This window comes from Peromyscus maniculatus, chromosome 23 (assembly GCF_049852395.1).
Source record: "Peromyscus maniculatus bairdii isolate BWxNUB_F1_BW_parent chromosome 23, HU_Pman_BW_mat_3.1, whole genome shotgun sequence".
NCBI lineage: Eukaryota > Metazoa > Chordata > Mammalia > Rodentia > Cricetidae > Peromyscus > Peromyscus maniculatus.
The window spans coordinates 30,366,238-30,384,076 of NC_134874.1; the positions used below are offsets into that span (position 1 = coordinate 30,366,238).

General features: G+C 41.6%; 1 protein-coding gene across 1 annotated transcript; it reads left to right on the plus strand.

Annotated features, from left to right (window-relative positions):
* The first annotated feature begins 12,684 nt into the window (after window positions 1-12,684).
* LOC102914313 (olfactory receptor 2AE1-like) lies at window positions 12,685-13,640 on the plus strand. The gene has a single exon (XM_015989971.3). It carries the CDS (start codon window positions 12,685-12,687, stop codon window positions 13,618-13,620), a length of 936 nt encoding a protein of 311 aa, XP_015845457.1. The 3' UTR covers window positions 13,621-13,640.
* Window positions 13,641-17,839: the final 4,199 nt, after the last annotated feature.

Consider the following 17,839-nt stretch of genomic DNA (forward strand, 5'->3'; position numbering starts at 1 on the left):
GCGTTCCTTTGGTTCAACACTTTCCTGGTGATTACCTAATCCCACGTGCACAATAAAACACAAAGTAAGCTAAATAAATATTGGATGTGATTACATTGAAACTCTTTGTAAAGTACATGTGATAGGTTCTATAAATTAACTGAGAAAAATAAGTTTAAAAATTGGGGGAGGGTTCAATGTTGTCTCCAGCCCCATACTTAGTGCAAAGGCTAGATAGTGCAAAGGTCACCAGACTAGAAAGCACAACTGCTTCTGGGAGGATAACAGGTGTTTTATTTCTTCCCTTAAAAGAACATTCTGGTGTTCTTAACGTTCCTGGTTCATGCCTTCTCACCCTACTGTGCCTCCTAAATCCTACATATATTAGAGTGTAGCAATTCCTTATGATAAATCTCACACAGGTACAAGAACACATGTACATATACAGACATTTTGTTGGTTCTGTTTCTTTGGAGAACCATAGACTAATACATTCACCAACTATGTAAATAACCAGAAATAAATGCATGTGGAATCTGTCATGTATTTACAAGTAAAATCGTTGACAACAGTAGCTCTCCTTATCATTAGGACTTTATCTATTCCTTGCTTTTAAATCTACTTTGAGGCTCCCGAGTAAGATGGTGGGGTAGAGGTGGCTCCAGGGAATCCAGTAAGGGAAAAGAGTGAGAACAACAAGAAAAGAAAAAACTTCAGAAAGAAAGAGAGGAAAAAGCTTCAGAAATTTACAAAGGTAGTATTAGGGTATGTGAAAAGTACAGAAAAAACATAGGTTGATGCATTGGTAAGAAGTAAACCAAGGGCTGATTGTTCAGTGGTTAAGAGCACTTGTTACTCTTACAGAGGATCAGAGTTGGGAGGATCACAACTACAGTAAGTCTAGTTCCAGGGGATCTGACACCCTCTTATGGCCTCAGTGGTCACGGTACTTATGTGCACATATTCATCCATAGGTTCCCTTCCCACAGGGTGATTAATACACAGACAGTTTGCAGTGTTGTGGTACTTCTCACAATTCCAACACCTGGGGCCGACACTTTCAGTTCCCAGCCCCAGACAGAATACTAGTTAACCCAAGGGGTAGCATCTGAAGGTGCAGAGAGCCTGCATAGACTGTGGGTAGTTAAGTGTGGTCAGCAGAGGCCACTGATCTGCCAAGAAGACAAGTTATTAAGTGAAGGCAGATGCAGCACTCTGGAAGACAGCACTTGTCCAACACAGAGTCAGCAACATCATAAACCAGAGGAGAGACAAGACTCTACACTTCATCAGACCCTTTTCCTCATTCCATGCATGTAGTGGCCATCTACACTTTTATTTAAAGTTTTTTTTTTTTTTTTTTGTTCTCTCTTGAATTTTGGCACTTTTTATTTCTAATTTTTAAGTTCAAAATCAACTATCTTATCTTTTTTTTTTTTTTTTTTTTTTTTTTTTTTTTTAGTTTTTTTTTTATTATTATTATTATTATTATTATTATTATTTTACAACACCATTCAGTTCCACATAATAGCCACAGAATCCCCTGTTCTCCCCCTCTCGCCCACCCCTCCCCCCAGCCCACCCCCCATTCCCACCTCCTCCAGATCAAGGTCTCCCCCGAGGACCAGGGTTGACCTGGTAGACTCAGTCCAGGCAGGTCCATTCCCCCCTCCCAGACCGAGCCAAGTGTCCCTGCATACGTCCCAGGATTCAAACAGCCAACTCATGTTATTTAAAGTTTTACTTTTTTTTTTTTTTATGATTGAGTGTTGACCTGCATGAATGTTTGTGTACTATGTGACTGTCTTGTGTCCATGGAAGAGGGCATCAGAGTCCCTGAAACTGGAGTTACAGGTGATTGTGAGCCATGGCGTAGGTGCTGGGAACTGAACCTGAGTCCTCTGCAAGGTCAGCCAGTGCTATTAACCACTGAGTCACCTCTCCAGCCCCACACTTTCCAGTGTTTGATACCTAGGAAGCTGCTCTACATTTCATCCTTCAAAAAAAGTTGACTTTATTTCTCTCTCTCTCTCTCTCTCCAAATGTACATGGTGAGACCAAGTGAAGGTCAGGTGTTTTCCCCAGTCCCTTTCCAACTTCTTTTTAAAGACAGAATCTCTTATTGAGCTTGGAGCACACTGATTGGCCAGCATGGCTGGCCAGTGAACCCCAGGAATTCTCCTGTCTCCACCTCCTCAGTGCTAGGATTACAAGCACATGCTGCCATGTCTACCCCACCTCCACTTTGTGAGTGCTGGAGATTGAACTCAGGTCCCTCACATTAGTGCAACAAACATTTTACTGACTGAGCCATCTACCAAGAACTAATTGGTAGCTTTTTTTTTTAAAAAAAATATACTAATCATGAACTTAGCTGAGAAGAAAATCTTGGAAAATATTGCAATTCAAAATAGTTTATAATTGCAATGCCTAAGATGGGGCTGGAGAGATGGCTCAGTGGTCAAGAGAACTTGCTGCTCTTTCAGAGGCCCTGAGCTCAGTTTCCAGTACCCATACTGGGTATACACACATGGAATATTCTCTCTCTCTCTCTCTCTCTCTCTCTCTCTCTCTCTCTCTCTCTCTCTCTCTCTCTCTGTCCCTCCCATTCTCTCACACACATGCACATAAATAAAAATAAAACAAATCTTTAAAAATGTCTAGAAATAGATTAAGCAACACATTCACAGCGAAAACTGAAAAAGTGATTGAAGAATACACGAGGGATGGAAACACCTCCCATGTTCATGGATTGGTAGAATAATATTGCGAAAACGGCTCTATTACCAAAAGGAATGAATATACAAATTCATTGCAATCTACATCAAAATTCCAACGACATTCTATATGCTAGAAAAAAATTCATGTGGACACACACACACACACACACACACACACACACACACAAACACACCACTAAATAGCCAAAACTATTTCAACTAGGTGTTGCAGGTTTCATAATATTTGTCAAATTATACAACAGAGCTATAGTAACAAAGTCAATGTGGCACCAAATATAGACCCAAGGAGCAATGGAATAGAATAGAGGACCCAGAAATAAACTATACAGCTAGACTCCCTAAATTTTGAGAGAACTGCCAAGAATACACACAGTAGAGAGAAGATTAGCCTCCTAGCAAATGGTTTCAGAAAACTTGGCTATTCTCATGTAGAATTGGATTCTCCCTGCATAAAACCCAAATTTAAATGGATGAAAGCCTTAAGGAAAAATTAAAACTGGTGGGAAAATAGGTGAAACTTCAAAAATGTAGGTGTAGGCAGGGACTTTCTGAAGAGGCTGCCAGGGGCACAGGAGGCAATCCCAAGAATTGACAAGTGGCATTCTACAGGATCGAGAAGCTCCTGCAGAGCAAAGGAAGCAACCAAAGTGAAGAGAGCCTACAGCAGTGGAGAGTCTTTGTCAAGTATACAGTAGATAGATAATTATTATTCAGAGCATAGAAAGAACTGTAAAAATGAAACACCCCCTAATTTTCTCCATCTCCAAATGGGCTAATGAATCAAACAGACAGTTAATGAAAGAACTACAAATAGCCAATAAATATTTGAAAAAGCACTCGACATCATTAGCCATCATGACATACAAATTAGAAGCACTCTAGGATTTCACCTCATTTGAGTAAGAATGGCTATCATCATGAAAAGAAATGCTGGGGGAAGAGAGACCCTTATTCCCTCTGGTGGGAATGCAAAGTGGTGCATCAACCATGGAAGTCATTTGGAGTTTGTCGTACAACTGAAAACAACTACCATATGACCCAGTTATATCTTTTGGGCATGAGCCTGAAGACTTGAAATCAACATACATAAGAGATGCTTGCACTTGTCTATGGCTGTACTATTGCTAGGAAGATACCATCCTATACGCCTACCAACAGATGAACCGATAAGTGTGATGCTTATGCATAATGGAATTTTATTTAACTGTACAGAAGATGAAATAATGGTGCTAGTAGAGAAATGTATGCAACTGAGTCAATATGTTAAGCAAAATGATTCAGACTCAGAAACACACATTCCACACATTTTTCCTCACACCCAGAACACAAATTTAAAATTATATATGTGTTTATACGTGTATGTATGTGTCTACATCATGAAAATAGAAAGGGGACCATGAGAGGGGAGGAAGAGATGCTAAGGTGAGGGGAATTCAGAGTAATGGAATGCATTTGACATGAAAATAGAAGGGGGCGTCTCTTGGAGACAGGAAGAGGACCATCCAGACGAGGACAGGGGCAGCGAAGAGGAGGGCAGTAGGGGAGAGGCATGAAGTATAATCACACACACACACACACACACACACACACACACACACACACACACATGAAAATCTTATAATGAAACACAGTAAATTATATAGTAACCAAAAAAATTAATAAAGGAGATAGGTTCTCTGTTCGTGTCTTTTCCTTTATCTGATACAGAGTCATGGAGCACCAGACTGATTTCAAAGTCAGTATATAGCTGAGGATGACCTTGAACTTCTAATCCTCTTCAACTTCTGATCTTCCTGTCTCTACCTCTTGAGGGCTGGGGTCAAAGGCATGCACTACCATGCCAGTTTTATGTGGTGCTAGAAAGTGAACACAAGATTTGATGAACGTTAACAATGTGCTCTACCAACCGACCACGTTCCCAGGCCCCCTTAGTCTCCTCTTAATTGGATAACTCTTACCTTAGTAGAAAGATCTTGGCTTCGGTGTCACTTTTTTGGTGTTTTGACACAAAGGCTGAATGAGTAGATCAGGACGGGTTTCAACTTACAACCCTTATGCTAGAGCCTTCCCAGTACTGGGGGTTGCAGGCATGTGCCACCAAGCCTGGCTTAAGCATCACTTCTTTGAAGACGTTGTACTGGTCATTTTATGTCAACCTGACACAAGCTAGAGTCATCAGAGAGGAGGGAGCCTCAGCTGAGAAAATGCCTCCTAAAAATTGGGCTGTAGGCAAGCCTCTATGATATTTTCTTAATTACTGATTGATGTAGGAAGGCCCAGCCCATGGTGGATGGTACCTTCGCTGGGCTGGTGGTCCTGGGTTCTATAAGAAAGCAGATTGAGCAAGCCACGAGGAACAAGTCAGTAAGAGTACTCCTCCATGGCCTCTGCGTCAGCTCCTGCTTACAGGTTCCTGCCCTGTGTGAGTTCCTGCCCTCACTGCTTCTGATGATGAACTGTTCCATCGAAATATGAATACACCCTGTCCTCTTCATGATGCGTTTGGTCATGGTGTTTCATCACAGCGATAGTAATCCTAACTAAGACATATTTTCTTTATGAGCAAATCAAACACAGCAGGTATACAGTGAAGGCTTCAGAGAGTGTCTGTTAGTCTGAGCTCTGTGGAAAACATCTTCTTGGGATGTTTATTTTTATATTTCAGGGTTAGGGATCAAATCCAGGGTTTCTAGAACACCAGATGAGTACTTTACCAGATGAGATGAGAGCTGTGCCCCAGCCCATTCTAAAGTGATTAACTAAAAATGTTTATTTTTATGTGAGGTTGGGTGTTTTGCCTGCATGCATGTCTGTGCATCATGTGTGTACAGTCACTGTAGAGGCCAGAAGAGTACATCAGATTCCCTGGAACTGGAGCTACAGATAGTAGCTGGCTCTCTAGAAGAGCAGCCAGTGCTCTTAGCTGCTCATTCATCTCTTTGGTCCCCTAGAGTGAGTTTTTAACTTAGAAATGAGGATGAATATAGAACTAGATACCACATTCACCTTTCATACGGGAATGTCTGAGACAATGAGATGTACGACAAGATGGAAGATGGAAAGACAAGGTGCTGATGAGGCTCACATTCCCAGAAGATGACTGAGGTCAGTTATGCCCCACTGATTGCTATGGTTGTTAATCCTCCCATTACACAGTATATGCATTCCTTCACATCATTTCCATCTGGACAGGAGTGATTAATGCAATCCCTCAAGCCCTTGGCAATTTATTTGCCTACTAGGGAAAGGATCATGTGCTTGTTAAACATTCCACAAATGCTAACCAATGATACAATGCTGGGAATGGAACAGGTACTCATTAAATGGTGGTCCAATAAATGAATGAATGATACAGCTGTAATAGCTGCCTTAACTAGAGAGATACTATATTCTGGTGTAAAGAAGATGATGGTGCATTTAATCTACTCAAAGAACAAGCAACAATATGGAGCCACCTGGACATTTAATATCCAGATTATGATAGAGTAACAAAGACCCACTTTCTTTCTTTAAAAACTAATTTTAATTTCGTGTGTGTGTGTGTGTGTGTGTGTGTGTGTGTGTGTGTGTGTGTGTGTGTTATGTTCATGTGAATGAAACTGCCCTTGGAGACCAGAGGCATTAGATACACTGAATCTGGAGTTACAGGTCCCTGTGAGACACCTGACATTAGTACTGGGAACCAAGCTCAGGTCCTTTGCAAGAGAAGTAAGTGCTGTTAACTACTGAACCATCTCTCCAGCACTAAGACCACTTATATTTTCTTTTAATTTATTTTTAGTTAGCATACAAAATAAGGGGTTTATTATAACATTTGCACATATGCGTATCATTGCATCTTGCTTATATTTACCCCCATTAGTAGCTCTTATTGCTCCTCCCATGCTGTTGTCCTTACTCCCTCCCTACAATAGAACACTTTCTGCTTTCATGTTGTGTGTTAATATACATATTAACATAGATTTAAAATTAGATAAAATTAGAAGATTCTTCATTACAAGAAGCAGTGACATTTTTCCTTCTGAGTCTAGTTTATTTCACTTAACATGATCTACAGGGTCACTCATTTTTCTGCAAATTACATATGTTTGTTTACCTTTCTGGCTGAATAAAACTCTATTGTGTTTATATAGTTTATAAAGTTCCTTTAGTCTGATCCCACATGTTGGCTTCTTCAGCATATCTTTATGAGAAGGAAGTCAATGTATTGGGACTAGATTAAAGTAAATAAAGAGTTGAAGGGATATGGCATTTTTTTTTGTTTTACTCTTAGACAAAATCACTTGACATATCTTACTCTTGTATGTTATGCAATTGGAGTATAATCAAGAGTGAGGGTGGAAATGACTTGTCTCTATTTTGTGACTTCTTTTCTATGATAGAATCCCTGGGGAAACTCTCAAAATGGTCTACTGTGTAAGAGAGACTACATCAGTGGTCCTCAACCTGTGGGTCTTGACCCCCAGAGGGGTCGCATATCAGATATTTACATTATGATTCATAACAGCAGCAAAATTTGAGTTATGAAGTGACAATGAAATAATTTTATGATTAGGATTACCACAACATGAGGAACTATATTAAAGGGTCGTAGCTTTAGGAAAGTTGATAATCACTGGACTAGATCTTTCTCAGATTGTTTTTAAAGAGTTGAATATAAAGTTATGAGAAAGGCCTGGATTTAAAAAAAATGGAGAATAAGTCAGAGACTCTAGAGTTGTTTGCCTGTACAATTTATTGGTCCTCAGAGAGAATATTCCCATGTTATCATCAGAGCCAACTTCCCTAAAATATCTCATTCCCCAGACTCCAACATACAAACTCTAAGTAAAATCTTTAGGGGTGCTTATCTCTATATGTGGGACACAGATTAATTAGTATCTTGGGTAATATTCCCCAGAAGAGATCCAAGATGTGTCATTTGGGTAAATCCCTGATGCCATCTACCCAATGTCTATTCATCTTAGCTGACATCATAGGTCCTCCAGGATGGGAACATTTCATTTCTCATAGATGGTGTTCCTTTCTTTGTGACTGGCTCATGTCAGGTCAAGTCTGTCTTGATTACTGTTGAGGAAACGGTTGTCAGTCAGGAAGGGGATCCCTACTTGTAAACTAAATATATAGATTTTTGTTACATAGAGATTTAATTTGAAACAATGGAGAAGGTTAACCAAGATCCATGGGACAGCAGGAATTAGGGATCAGATTTTCTTTTGACTTTGGAAACTTTGATGATCAAGCTGATATTATGTTTAGCATCTTAATAAAGAGATATTAATGAGAAGCCCCATGGCTAAACTTAGAAATTGGGGTGGAAAGGTGGTGGAGTTGTATATTTAAATCCAGAGGCAACATCTGGAGGCTTCCAAGACTTAGTAGGGGTGAAAGCGGGTCAGACATAGAATTTGCATCGTTGTGGGCTGAGAGTGCGTGTTCTGAGCAGGGATTGTGAAAAATCTCGTGGAGTCACATGTCCTGTTGCTTCCGTGAAGCTGTGACTCAGGAAATTGGTGCATTGATGACTGTGTTGCATTAGCATTTCTATTCCACTCCAACAGCAAATGGAAATTCCCAGGGTTGGAAAAGGAAGTCTGATGAACTTGGCATGATCAATAGGCAATGTGCATGCCTGTGGGGACACTCCTTCCCTTTTTGTCTCTCTTCTGTGCTTCTTCTGCCCACCAGGACCCGCTGAAGAAATTCCAGGTAAGAACGCTGGGGCTTGAAGCATCCTGGAAAGCTTTGTCAGAAGGTAGTTAGCTGTCAGCTTATGCTTTAAGTCAAAGGTGACATTTGGTCAGGATACGAAGAAGGCTTCCGGAGAAGAAAGAGAGAAGGTGGATTACAAGTAGGGAGAGAAAATTATTCAGAAAGGTTCCTAAGGTAGGAGGAGAGACAAGAGGCAGATGATGAAACACCTCTCCTATGGAGATTTATAGGTGAAGGAAGGGATGGAGGACTGTCTGTATGAACTGATTCAAAAGATTGTGTGTCAATATCATGACTGTGTTGGACCAATCAGGATAAATGTTGGGAAGGTGGATTTCATTTCTTCTTCTCCTCCTCTTCTTCCTCCTCTTCCTCTTCCTTCTCCTTCCTTCCTTCCTTCCTTCCTTCCTTCCTTCCTTCCTTCCTTCCTTCCTTCCTTCCTTCCTTCTCTCTCTCTCTCTCTCTCTCTCTCTCTCTCTCTCTCTCTCTCTCTCTCATGTGTTTGTGGTGTGTGTGTGTGTGTGTGTGTGTGTGTGTGTGTGTGTGTGTGTGTTTGAGACAGGGTCTCACTATAGAGCCCCAGCTTTCCTGGAACTCACTACATAGACCAGGCTGGCCTGGAACTCATAGAAATCTGCCTTCCTCTGCTTTGGAAGAGAGGGACTACAGGAATGTGCCATCACACTCTGCTGCTGCAGGATCTTGATTGCAATGGTTGTACCATGCTCAGAAGATAGCATTTGCAGCACATCTTCTGGCTCTCACCCCCCACCCCTGTCCTTTCTTACATGATGTTTCCTGAGTCTTAGAAGGGAAGAAATAAATGTCGTTTTTAGGAGTGAGCACCCATTCTCAGTCCCCTGAGCAGCCAGGAGTGTTCATTCACTGCTATTCATTGCAAAAAACTTCTCTGATTAAGGTGGAGAGCAGGGCATAAGCATAAATATTTAGAAGGCAGTTTGGGGTCAGAAATTCTATTCTTATATTATTCCCCCCTTTATATCCAGTTTCTTTAATATAAGACACTATCTTAACTGTTGTTCAGATCCTTTCTGTTTGATAACAGGGTGACAAGCTGAGTATGGTAGTACATGCCTTTAATTTCCAGATGCAGAGGCAGGTAGATCTCTATGAGCTCTAGCCTGGTCTATGTAGTGAGTTCCTGGCTAGCCAGAGCTACATGGTAAGACCCTGTCTCAAAAAAATGACGGCAATGGGAATGAAGTAAACATAAAACAATTTACAATATTAATATATAATATTCATAAGGGAATTATGAAGACATGATCATGAACGGTACTTATTTTTAATTTTTGTGTGTGTGAGTGTGTGTATGTGTGTGTGTTCACATGTTTGAAAGAGCCTGAGGAGGCCGGAAGATTGGGTGTTGGGTTGCCTGGAGGTGGAGTTACTTGTGGTTGTGACCTGCTGGATACAGGTGGTGGGAACTGAGTTCTGGTCTCTGAAACAGTAGCAAGTGCTCTTAACTGCCAAGCCATCTCTCCAGCCAACCCCTTTTTGTTTTTATTGATGCATATGTGTGTGTGTGTGTGTGTGTGTGTGTGTGTGTGTGTGTATGTATGTATGAGTGGTCCCTCTATCCATTCCATATTCATTTTGTCCACAATTGATCATGTTTTCTTGTCTAATAAAATTTTTTTATTCATTTTACATATCAATCACAGATCCCCCACTTCCCTCCTCCTGCCCTTCCAGCCTCCCTTTGGAGAAATTCTTAATGGATCTTAAGGCATACAATCATCTCAGAAGTCCAAATATCTAAAAGAAGACTCTGAAGAATATAGAACATTGTAGAACCAGGTGTTATTCCACACAAATTAAGTAAGCCAACATATCAGCAACACATGAGTAAACTAAAAAGGACTTTCTTCCTTCCTGCTCTTGCATGTCCCAGAAATGTCCTCTGTGACCCATCTTTAGCCGGAAACACACTAAAATGACAATTTGGGAAATGTAACTCATCCAGCCAAGCTGACATCATAGAAACACCAGAGTTCATCCAGTTGTCAATGTGGAACATACACGCATCTTCCATAATGTTGAATCTCTCAATGAATGTAATATCACACAGCCGAGAAACCCTGTCTCAAAAAAAAAAAAAAAAAAAAAATCACACAGCCAAAGTCATGCTGACCCTTTGCCCAGAGGACTATACAACATTCATTATTTCTGTGTTGGATGCGGTAAATTCTTCTAATTGAGTCAGATGCCCTGTTTATAACCTATTTTTTTTTTTGGATTGATGTGCATGCATAATAATCACATGAGGGGTTGGGGGATGGCTCAGTCAGTAAAGGGCTTACAGCTAGTCCAGTCCCCAGAACCCATGTCAAAAGCCAGGAGGAGTGCCGTGCACCTGTAATCCCAGACCTAGGAAAGTGGAGACGGGGGCTTCCCTGGGCTCACTAGCTAGCCAGTCTAGCTAAAATCAGTGAGCCTCAGGTTCAGCGAGAGACCTTGTATCAAAATCATATAGTGGAAGACATCTGACATTGATTTCTGGCCTGTACAAGCACACACACACACACACACACACACACACACACACACACACACACACACACGAATAGGCTTTTCTTTTTCTTTTTTTTCCCAGACAGGGTTTTACTGTAGTCCTGGCTGTCTTGGAACTCACTCTGTAGACCAGGCTTTTGTGTGATTACAGAGCATGTTTGTGAGTTCTAACCTGTCTTTTAACTGATATTCTTTTGACTGATTTCCTTTCCTGATTGTCCATTCTATTGTTTGTGTGTGTGCATGTGCATGTGTGTACATACGTGAGATTGCAAGAGTATATACGTACGTACGTACGTGTGTGTGTGTGTGTGTGTGTGTGTGTGTGTGTGTGTGTGTGCTTGAGTGTGGAGGTCAGAGATCAACTTTGGGTTCCATTCTTTGGGAACAATGTATCTTGTTTTTTGAGACAAAACTCATTCGTACCTAGGGCTCATTGACTAGGCTAGGCTAGCTGTCCAGCCAGTTCCAAGGATCTGCCGGTGTCTATGTCTGTCTCTCCAGGCAGTGTTACTACATCGAGGTTTTTCTTATGTAGATGCTGGGGACTGAGCTCAGATCCTCATGATGGCCTGGCCAAAAACTTCTCCCCAGGCTGCCTCATTGCACATTTTAGTTTAACAGCTGCATGTAAGTCGCTTACCTAGCTTCCATATCAGGTAAGGTCAATATTTCACAATATGATCCAGTATACTCAGATGTATGTGTGAGATTATCATACTGCTTAGAATTCTGGAGTTTGAGTGTATGATAAAATAAGTAATAAGGAACTCACAAGACCTGCATAAGATTGGGCCCATGAACATTTCATCATAGATGGAAACTGGCCCCTGAGGCCTCACCAGAGAGACTACTGACCATTAACAGTGTCATTTCCTTCAGTAAAAGACTATGTAGCCACAGATAAGCTGCCCTCACTCCACTAAATAAACTCCTGCTTGGGCTAGTATCTTTGTACGTGGGTCACATACAAAGAGAAGAAATGAAAGCGGGGGGGGGGGGGTGTAATATATTCCTTGAGAAAAGGGGGTTCTAGTAGGAGATGGAGAAGAATAAGGTATGGAAATGAGGGGGTGAAAATGACTAATGTCATTATGTACATGTGTGAAACTGTAAACAATTAAGAAAAGCAAACAAACAATACACAGTGTAAATACATATACATACGCACCTATATAGACAGACATATCTGTATTTCATAATGAGAAGACAAAATATTTGTGGAGTTTATAAGTTCTAGGATTTTAGAGTGGTCATGCTTTGCAAGATTCAATTAGTTGAATAATTAGAGATGTGACATAATCAGTAACAGATATAAACTTGTATGAAAATGTCCATATTTGAAGGTTGAAAAGATGATTCAGCAGTTAAGAGCACTGGCTACTCTTCCAGAGGACCTGGTTTCAGTTCCCAACACCCACAATGTGGCATATGGATCCTCTGTAACTCCAGTTCCAGGAGATCCAGCGCCCTCTTCTGGCCTCCACAGCCACTGCATGCATGAAGTGCTCAGACATAAAAGCAGGAGAAACATCCATACACATAAAATAAAAAAGAGAAAATGTTCACATGTAACAACACCAATCATATACAACAAATATATCTGATGAAATTTAAAATGAATGTAAAATTCTTTTCCTAACTTATTTCTGAAGTTGCGTTTCTTGCATCACACTTCCGTCTTCTCCCTGTTCCCTCAGGGGCTGAGGAAGGGAGCATGTGGAGGTGGAACCAGACCTCTCTGGAAGACTTCATCCTCCAAGGGCTCTTTGATGACTCCTTCAACCACTTTTGTCTTTTCCTCCTGATCTTGCTGGTCTTCCTTACCGCAGTGAGTGGCAACAGCCTCACCATCCTCCTCATCTGTGCCGATCCCCGTCTTCACACACCGATGTACTTCCTGCTCAGCCAGCTGTCCCTCATGGATCTGATGCACGTCTCTACAACCATTCCCAAGATGGCTAGCAACTACCTGTCTGGCAAGAAGTCCATCTCGTTTGTGGGCTGTGCCACCCAGCACTTCCTGTACCTGTCTCTGGGTGGTGCAGAGTGTCTCCTCCTGGCCCTCATGTCCTATGACCGCTATGTTGCCATCTGCCACCCCTTGAGGTACACTGTGCTCATGAGCAGAAGAGTGGGAGTGATGATGGCTGTCATGTCATGGTTGAGTGCATCTGCGAATTCCCTAATCCACACATCCATCTTGATGAGCTTCCCTTTTTGTGGTTCAAGAATCATCCACCACTTCTACTGTGAGTATCCTGCTGTTGTGAAGTTGGTGTGTGGTGATGTCACTCTTTATGAGACCACAGTCTATATTTGCAGTGTTATACTTCTCCTCCTCCCCATCATTCTTGTCTCTACATCCTATGGATTCATTCTCCACAGTGTCATTCAGATGCGTTCAGCTGGGAGTAAGAGAAACGCCTTTGCCACATGCAGCTCACATCTCATTGTGGTTTCTCTTTGGTATGGTGCCTGCATGTTCTCCTATATGAGGCCCAGGTCCCAGCGAACTCCATTGCAAGACAAAGTTGGTTCTGTTTTCTATAGCATCATTACTCCCACCCTGAATCCTCTTATTTATACTCTCAGGAATAAGGATGTTGCTAAGGCTCTGAAGAGAGTGTTGAGGAGGGATATTGTTGTCTAGGGACTGCAATTATACTTGCCCTGGATACAGTACTCCTTACATTGATCAGGACAAAACACTAAGACTTTTAGGATCCAGATTTCTGATGCTCTTTGAGGAGGACATGAGTGAAGTTTTAAGCTTGAAGCTCACCATTATAATTTTTTCCCCCAGCAGGCCATACCACAAATTATGGCCCAGTAAGCTGTTTGCAGTGGGGGGCAGTACTAAAATATCTCTTTAGAGGAGTTCATACAGGGCAGCAGCTCAGTTGGTAAAGTGCTTGTTGTGCAAGCATGAGCTGAATTCTGTCCCCAGAAATTTGTATAAAAAGCCTCACATGGCGGCATGAACTCATAATCCCAGTGTTGTAGAGGTGGAGACAAGCTGATGTCTGTGTCTCCCAGTCTAGCCAGCCTGGTTGAATGGGCAGTTTCAGGTCAGGGAGGCTCAGAGAGGGTGGATGACTCCAGAAGAGTAACAACCAAGGTTGAGCTCTGGTCTAGATACACACACACACACACACACACACACACACACACACGCACACGCACACGCACACGCGCACGCACACGCACACGCAAGCACATGCACACACACACATACAGACACATACACACACACACACACACACGAAAGCACATACACACACATACACATGGTGAGTGGGGATAGAATAGATAGGAATGCAGTGATAGAGACAGAGAGACAGAGAGACAGAGAGACAGAGAGATTAAAAAAGGTAAAGAAGACACATAAAGGCCAGTGGAACTGAAAAAAAAAGTATGGTAGTGAAACAGGGTCTTTTACAATTATTATTTCTATTATTTAAACTAGGCAAAGCATGCTGAAAGAGAGGGAATAATTGGGCCACTGTGGTAGTTTCGATAGGTATGGCCCCAATGGACTCATGTGTTTGAATGCTTGGTCTGGTCTATAGGGAGTGTCACTATTAGGACATGTGACCTTGTTGTAGTAGGAATGACCTTGTTGGAGGAAATATGTCACTTTGGCAGTGGGTTTTGAAGTCTCATATGCTCAAGCTATGTCCAGTGTGGGACCCAGTTCACTTTCTGTTGCCAGTGGATCAAGATGTAGAACTCTCAGCTCCTTCTCCAGCACCATGTCTGCCTGCATACCACCATGTCCCACCATGATGATAATGGACTAATCTCTGAAGTGTAAGCCACTTCCAATTAAATGTTTTCTTTTATAAGAGTTGCCTTCATCATGGTGTCTCTTCACAGCAATAGAAACCCTAACTAAGACAGACATGTAGATGTAACCAATCGTATTATTAAAATAAGAAACACAGAGCCAAGGTAAAAGAGAAAAGCCGAGAGGTCAGAGCTCAGAGATAAAATCTTACCTCCTGCAGTGCTCCTAGCTTCCCCGAGAGAGGGAGGTACTTCCTGTGTCCCTGTTTAAATAATCTTTCTGTTCTGCCTTCTCATTGGTTGTAAACCCAACCACATGACTGCCTCATCACTGCCTGTAAGTACCGCCCTCCAGGTCTTAAAGGCGTATGTCTCCAATACTGGCTGTATCCCTGAACACACAGGAATCTACCTAGCTCTTCTAACCACCACGCTCTTACTATGGCTCTAATAGCTCTGACCCCAGGGCAACTTTATTTATTAACATAAAATTAAAATAACATTTCAGTACAAATAAAATATCACCACACAGACATATTGCTTTTTATTGAAAGTATGTAGGTTAAAGCAAGTTTTAGGAGAAAAGGTAGATGGGGGCCCTGGGATGGCTCAAAATGAAGGTGCTTGCTTCAAAGGTGCTGACAGTTCAAGTTTGATCCCCATAACCCACAAATATCAAAGGAGAGAAATGACCCCTGAAAGCTGTTCTCTGACTTCCAATGTATGCCATAGCATTTACCTACATAGACACACATGCACAAAATAATAAATAAACAAGAAAGCATAGATGATAGGAAATCTATATTTATAGGACTTTAAAGTGTCATTTTAGTCCATAGACAAGAATTGAGAGAGGGGCTGAGGAGATGGCTCAGTGGGTAAAGGAGGCTTGCTGCCAAGACTGATTATGTGAGTTCAGTCCCCAGGACTCACATGATGGAAGAGGTTGTCATTTCATCTCTAAATCCACACATACAAATAAAAATAATAAAAGTTTATTCTCATAAAAATGAAGTCAGGGAGAATGCATAACTATATATACATACTTTTTTTTTTTTTTTACTTTTGAGGCAGGGAATAACCATGCATCTTTGACTGATTTGGTGCTTATTATGTATACCAGGCTGGCTTGAATTCAGAGATTCACTGGCTTTGACCTCTAGAGTGCTGGGATTAAAGCTATTCACCACCACAGCTGACCACATTTTGTGTGTTCTTAGTGAAAACATGTGTGTACAGTTTTTATAATGCATGTTGAATCACACAGAATTTACTGAGTGTATGTTATCAGCCAAGTGCTTTGGTGGGGCTTTGGGATTTGTCTTTATGAAATCTCACATCCTTTTTGGGATGCCTTTGATTTCTTAGTTCTGGAGTGGACCTGCAGCACCAAAGAGGGATCTAAAGATTCAATATCTCAAAGCCCACAACCCCCTAAAACTTTGTGTTTTCTGAGGATTAGTTGTTGCCTTTTGATTGGGAGTCAGACATATTTGAATTGGAATCTATCACTCGTAAACACTATAGCATAGGATAAATGAACCTTCCTTTGCCTCAGCAATCTTACACAATCAGCTTATTTAATAAATTGTATAATAAATCTTATATATAAAACACAAGTATCTGATATTCTGTGTTTGCTTTGGTGTGAGTTCTGAGCAAGAGACATGAGACCTGAATGTCATCATTGGAGAATGGTTTTACTGAAACAATATTGGGAACAAGACAGAGTTGGAGGGAGCCCTACAGAATTAAGCTTGGTTTTGGGAGATGGTTCATTTTCTAAATGCTAGCTGAGCAAGTCTGAGGATATGAGTTCAACTCTCCAGAACCAAGGTACAGAAAGGTGTGGTGTGGACTCTAAGCCCAGTACAGAGTGCAAATTTGTACAGTCACTTTGGAAATCAACATAGTGGTTTCTCAGAAAATTGGAAATCAATCTACCTCAAGACCCAGCTATAACCACTCCTGGGCATATGCCCAAGGGACAAACAATCATACCAAAAGGACACTTGCTCAGCTATGTTAATGGCAGCTTTATTTGTAACAGCCAGAAACTGGAGACAACATAGATATCCCTCAAACTAAGAATGGATAAAGAAACTGTGGCACATTTATACAATGGAGTATTACTCAGCTGTTAAAAACAATGACATCTTGAAATTTGCAGGCAAATGGATGGAACTAGAAAAAGTCATCCTGAGTGAGGTAACCCAGACTCAGAAATACAAACCTGATATGTACTCACTTATAAGTGGATATTAACTGTAAAGTAAAGCATACCCATTCTATAATCCACAGACCCAGAGAAGATAACTAACAAAGAGGGCTCAAGTGGGCAGGGGGAAATCTTCTGGGATAGGACATAGAATAGACATTATGAGTGCAAGAGGGGGTGGGGGTATAAGAACAGGAAAGATCAAGTGGAGGAAGGATGGAGGTAGAGTGTCCTCAGAGAGACAACTGGAATTTGGGGGCATCTCAGGACAAACTAGAAACCTAGTGCAATGGAAATTTCCAAGAATCTGAGAAGGTGACCCTACGAGTAGGGCATACAGGCCATCTCCTGTAACCAGGCATGACTTCCAGTGGAGGGCTGGGACACCAAACCAGCCACATAACCTTCAACCTACAATTTGTCCTGCCTACTAGATGTGCTGGGGTATAGGTGGTGCAGAAACTGTGGGAGTGACCAAGTAGTAACTGGTCCAGCTTGAGACCCATACCACAAGAGAGAGCCCACCCCTGACCCTGCCTGCAGGGACCCAGAGGCTGGATTGCCCAGAGAACTAGGATAGAACCAAACATGATTGGCAAAAAAATTAATGAAATGGTTCCTAATGATATTCTGCTCTACTCATAGATTGATGTCTAATCCAATTGCCATCATAGAGGCTTCATCCAGGAACTGATGTAAACAGATGCAGAGACCCACCCCCAAACATTATGCAGACTTATCCTTCAGAAGAGGGTCAGGAAGGATTGTAGGAGCCAGTGGGTAGGGACACCACAAGAGAACCAAATATTCTGGCCTCATAGGGGTTCACAGAGACTGAACCAACTGAACTGGCCCTCTGCATAAA